Source organism: Leguminivora glycinivorella, chromosome 16, assembly GCF_023078275.1.
Source record: "Leguminivora glycinivorella isolate SPB_JAAS2020 chromosome 16, LegGlyc_1.1, whole genome shotgun sequence".
In the NCBI taxonomy this organism is placed as follows: Eukaryota; Metazoa; Arthropoda; class Insecta; order Lepidoptera; family Tortricidae; genus Leguminivora; species Leguminivora glycinivorella.
Window position 1 is genome coordinate 47,606 of NC_062986.1, and position 5,846 is coordinate 53,451.

The following is a 5,846-nucleotide window of genomic DNA, read 5'->3' on the forward strand; positions in this document are numbered from 1 at the left end:
TAGATAAAAATATGATAGTCATATATTTTTTGATAAAAATATTAATACTGTCATATGCAAAAAATTGTAAATAAATAGAAATGTAAGTAAATTAGAAATAAAGGCAACCAATGTTAAATAAAAGAAATAAAAATACACCCCAATAAACTCCCGCAAATCCCCCAATGTCCTATATCTGACTGCCAACCGTTGTATTTTACTTACACCATTACAAAAGATAAATAAATAAAGATAAATATAGTTAGCTGAGAATCCCACTCAGAATAGTAAGAAAGATGATGTATGAATGAAAGACTTGTATGAAGCATAAAAGTGCGAGAAGAATAACTGCGAGAACTGGAATGAATGAACAATAGATAGAAAAAGACTCCGATAATGTTGGAGGAACAAGTTAAAAAAAAAAAAAAAAAAAAAAAAAAAAAAAAAAACTAACCTAACCTAACCTAACTCTGAACCTAAACCTAACTCTGAACCTAAACCTAACTCTGAACCTAAACCTAACTCTGAACCTAAACCTAACTCTGAACCTAAACCTAACTCTGAACCTAAACCTAACTCTGAACCTAAACCTAACTCTGAACCTAAACCTAACTCTGAACCTAAACCTAACTCTGAACCTAAACCTAACTCTGAACCTAACCTAACTCTGAACCTAAACCTAACTCTGAACCTAAACCTAACTCTGAACCTAAACCTAACTCTGAACCTAAACCTAACTCTGAACCTAAACCTAACTCTGAACCTAAACCTAACTCTGAACCTAAACCTAACTCTGAACCTAAACCTAACTCTGAACCTAAACCTAACTCTGAACCTAAACCTAACTCTGAACCTAAACCTAACTCTGAACCTAAACCTAACTCTGAACCTAAACCTAACTCTGAACCTAAACCTAACTCTGAACCTAAACCTAACTCTGAACCTAAACCTAACTCTGAACCTAAACCTAACTCTGAACCTAAACCTAACTCTGAACCTAAACCTAACTCTGAACCTAAACCTAACTCTGAACCTAAACCTAACTCTGAACCTAAACCTAACTCTGAACCTAAACCTAACTCTGAACCTAAACCTAACTCTGAACCTAAACCTAACTCTGAACCTAAACCTAACTCTGAACCTAAACCTAACTCTGAACCTAAACCTAACTCTGAACCTAAACCTAACTCTGAACCTAAACCTAACTCCGAACCTTACCTAACCACCCTTTTTGTAAAATCACCACATGATACGAATAAAAATCTCGATAGCGCCATTTAACTGATTTATTAGCGCCATCTATCGGTCACATCGCTAATGTTATTTGTAATATAGGAAAATCGTATCTTTGTAATGTAGTTTTGGAACTTATTTCTTCTTTACGTACAGTATTGTTTCTTTTCAATAGGTGGCGCCGCTAGCAGTATTTTGTTGTTGTTGTTTTTTTTTTTTTTCGAAAAATGATTTAATGTGGTCTTTTTATATATAATCTTATATATGAGATTTTAGTACTGACCATGATTCAGTGGGAATTATAATGAAACATAGATTGCATATAATGTTTTATTAAAATATTATCTTTTTCAGATGTTATTTTTGTCATTTTAGATAATAATTATGTGTGTGTCATACTTTGCGCTTAATAAAAAAAAAAAAAAAAAAACTTAGTCGAAATATAGTCTAATCTGTAGTAGAGTTACGTCGGGAAGGCCTTCATGCGTTGGGTGTTCACCACAAACACGGAGTACAATATTACTGAAACAATGAGGACAATATTAAGGTGAACAAAAACTCTTCATAGAGCTGGCAAATTACAAAACTGTTTGGTTACTGTATTTTGAATGTGTTTTTATCGTCTTTTCATTCGCATTCGTTCCATGATTTTTTAAGAATCGCATTTCAAAAATAGCATTTAGCCACAACATTTCCAGCGGCAAATGCTCACTCCAGTAGAAAATGATGGCGAGCGCGGGCGTGAGCACGGCGTAGGGCGCGGCGCGCAGGCGGCAGCAACAGTGCGACGACATCCAGCCCAGCAGCAGGATCATCAGCGGCGCGAACACCAGCGTGAACCACTCCCAGCACAAGTATGCCAGCTCCAAGCCCTGCGCACACGTAAATTCAAATTAAACTGGTTTGTTTGATGTTTTCGCTACCGTCACACGCGGCATGTGCATTAATTGCTCAATCCTTTTTGTTTTTAACAAAAGTTCTGGTAGTAGATACTACCAGCCATGCTATTAAGTCATGTAATTTTGGCGTTTCAATCAAATGTTTATGACGGGATAGGACGGGAAAGGAGTGTTGGCGTACTTTGAGGACGCCGACGAAGAGGCCGGCGCTGAAGCCGCCCCAGGCGGCGGCGAGCAGGCACGCGGCGCGGAACACGCCGCCGCGGTGCACGCAGCACGAGTACAGGTACGCCGTCGGGTGCACCTGCCGGGGACGGGGACACTAACTAGCTTTTGCCCCTCTCTTCGTCTACATCAAATTACTTATCTGGATAGTGTCTGATAAAATATGAAAGGCAATATTTCAATTTAAGCAAAATTAACAGGGAATGCCTAAATTATTTAGCTTATCCCTCTTAAGTGTTAATTTTCGGGATAAAATCTTTCCTATGTCATTCTCCGGAACTTCTGTAAGCTGTCGGGTCAGCGGTTTGAGAGACAAGAAGTAACATATTGACAGACAAACAAGACTCATTGACACAGTGCTCTATCTTAGTTATAATTATGTAAATCGTGGTTTGAGTTGGCGCTTTACAGATTTTACAGTAACAAATTGGGCCTATCTGAATGTATATGGGGACATCGGTGCCAAAGTGATTAGTTAGTATGGTTGGTCTCGAACGTACGATGCCGACGGCGGCGACGACGAGCGCGGCGGTGCGCAGGTCGAGCCCGAGCAGCCAGCTCCAGCGCGGCAGGCCGTCCAGCGCGCCTCCCCCGCCCCCGCCCCCGCCGCCGCCCGCCATCGCGCTCCACCCGACTACAACTACAACGGCGCACTCCTTCACACACAGACAACAGACAAATAACGATTTATCACTGCGAATCGTGCGTAACTATCATAGCAGTTGATTTTTTTAGTAAAATTATACAATATAGATACGCTGTATAACTTAGGTCACTTAGGTTTAATTTGACATCACAATTCACATGACAAGATGGCCATGACATGACCAAACTTTGTCCACAACTGAATACAAGCAAAAAGTACTAATATTTAGTTAGTTTTATAAAACAATAAAATAAATATTTAAAAAATTAAAAATACGACTGCAGTTTTAAAGCGAACTGAAAAGATGAAAATAAACTTTAGATATGCTGGTCAGTCAACTTGATTAATATAAATTGGAATCCCATCAAAAACAAAACTTGTAAAAACACCAAGTCTTCGCAACTCAGTTCTTCTGCCGTAAAAAGAGTTGAGATCCCTGTAATACCAAGTCGGTTAATTTATTCAGTCCCTACTTAAACGACCTTCTGCCATAAGTTATTACGTAGTTTACCTATAGCTAACCTAATAACATATTACTTATAGCGACCATATCAATATGAAAAATATTTAATGTTTTAAAGAAATGGACTGCCTTGGCAATCGCATGAAAATACAATATATCTCACAAGTTATCATATTACTTACACCGATGACAAAATTGTTTCATACGATTGCCAAGTCAGTCCATTTTCTTTAAAACATGAAATATTTTTCATATTGATATGGTCGCTATAAGTAATATGTTATTTTATTAGGTTAGCTATAGGTAAACTACGTAATAACTTATGGCAGAAGGTCCTTTAAGTAGGGACTGAATAAATTAACCGACTTGGTATTACAGGGATCTCAACTCTTTTTACGGCAGAAGAACTGAGTTGCGAAGACTTGGTGTTTTTACAAGTTTTGTTTTTGATGGGATCTCATTTCTTTTTGTAGACTCTCTGTAGATAGTCCAACTTTTTTCCTTCTTTCCTATTTATAAGCTATTATATACATTGCACATTTGAACCTCCTCATACACGCCCTAATTAGGTATATGGCCCTCGGGCTGATAGGGGATATCGTGTTCATGTACCTACGTAACATAACAGAGTCAGAAACCCGACTTTAAATAAGAACGTGAGCGTAGCAAACGCGAAATTTTGACTAAGTACGTAAGTAAAAATGCATTATGTCTACAATTTGCACATTTCTTTATGTCCAACAAATAAAAGACATTTGGAGAACCAGTAACCGCGAGCGAATTTTTTTCCTATTATTGACTCAATTTATCAAGACCCAACCCGCTAGTGGAGAGGAAGGGGGGGGGGGGATTCTATAAAAGCCCTTGTCTTTTATAGGCCAAATGTTTTTATAGATCCAGTAACTCTGTCAGGATGCCCATTTCAGTATTTTTTTCAGTATGTCACTTCGGTTTCCTAGTGCTCATCATCACGCTTACGCTCCTTTGACTCTCTGAGACGTTTTGCGCCTTTGGCGGCTTTAGCTTTATGGAGAACTCCACTTCGGACTGTATTTTAGACTATTTGGATTACGACGTAACTTTGTAACTACGTAACTTTAAGTATTTGATGTAAGGCAATACCACATAATTGATACAATTTCAATAGACTGTTGTCTTTCAAAGGTTTGTCAATTACTAAAATCCTCCTTTCATGGCACCTTAGCAGCAGCAAGCGCCTTATGAATGTTGTACACTGCGACATTTTGTTACATCGTTCCACAATCACTTCAATATCTGAATTAATTCCTGACACCTCTCGCTATTGTGGAATATGTGCGCGCCCACGCAATGTAAGTAATACTTTTTATTTGATTTTTTTTTTTCACATGTAGGTAGGTACGATTTTGGCGGCCCTCTTACCATTTGGCGCCTAGAGCGGTCGCTCCACCTTGCTCTACCCTTTATCAGCTACACATTCTGTCAGCTTAACCCATTTTTATTCACTGTAATTACTGCACATGTAACTTTGTGTTCTCATATCTACGACTTCCATGTGCGGAAATGGGTTAGAGAGATTTTTTTATCCCATCACCACACCGGGCATCTGTATAAATTTATTATTACATAGACAGGTACACTGATTTATTCAATCACTGCAAATCTCAACTGCAAATATAACATGGTAATCTCATACATTGATATGAGATTACAAAGTTATTTATGCAGTTGGTGTATCTGAAAACCTGGACTAAAATTGCAACATTTTTATATTTTTGTGTGACCTATACACTAAACACTAACTGTTTTCTAAATTTGAAGCTTTCAAGTGTACTAGAAGTGTCTTATTATCATTGATGATCGTGTGTCAGTCAGCCAGTGAGTGACAAAATTATAAAACTTTGGCTAGTAATTATTCCTAAACTACTGGTTCAAATTAGATGAAATTTGGAATATACTGTGTTTATACAGCAACTGCTTGGGTGCTGAAAATTCAGGCTTCTAGGTTTATCCACAATGGAGTAACAGGGGGTTGAAAATGGTCTGAAATGTTTCGAGAAAAGGATGGTACGGCCGTGCCTCTTTTTGCTCGACTTGGCGGGCACTACCGTGCCCCAACTAACATGCGTTTGCGTACCTACTTCGTCTCACGACGGCAGTGTCTTTGAACCTTATTTATATGTTCTTACGATCTGCAGTATGTCGCTCTAATATAATATCATAATATTATCAATATCGAATCGACACACGTAAATAGTTGGGTATTTGTTTACAAGGGGGCAATGTACTTTGCGCTCTTGTGGATATCTTTGTCATTCGTTTTTGAAGTATCAATCAAGAGGGCCTTTAGCAGTTGGCGTGGTGAATAAGAATTTGACTGAGGTACTTGTTTAAGATCAAAATAAAACACAACGGAGACTTT

The 5,846-nt window shown here is 38.2% G+C and overlaps 1 protein-coding gene across 1 annotated transcript; it reads right to left on the reverse strand.

Annotated features, from left to right (window-relative positions):
- Positions 1-1,759: 1,759 nt before the first annotated feature.
- LOC125234863 lies at positions 1,760-2,956 on the reverse strand. Its single transcript, XM_048141286.1, has 3 exons — positions 2,837-2,956; positions 2,293-2,415; positions 1,760-2,084 (listed from the first exon to the last, which is right to left on the reverse strand). Exons 1-3 carry the CDS (start codon positions 2,954-2,956, stop codon positions 1,791-1,793), a joined length of 537 nt encoding a protein of 178 aa, XP_047997243.1. The 3' UTR covers positions 1,760-1,790.
- Between the last annotated feature and the right edge of the window lie 2,890 nt (positions 2,957-5,846).

Coding starts and splice junctions, on each gene's coding strand:
- LOC125234863 (XM_048141286.1), bottom strand. CDS start 2,956: ATGGCGGGCGGCGGCGGGGGCGGGGGCGGGGGAGGCGCGCTGGACGGC. Junction 2,416..2,836: donor TCGTCGCCGCCGTCGGCATC/GTACGTTCGAGA, acceptor CGTCCCCGGCAG/GTGCACCCGACGGCGTACCT. Junction 2,085..2,292: donor TCTTCGTCGGCGTCCTCAAA/GTACGCCAACAC, acceptor ACGTGTGCGCAG/GGCTTGGAGCTGGCATACTT.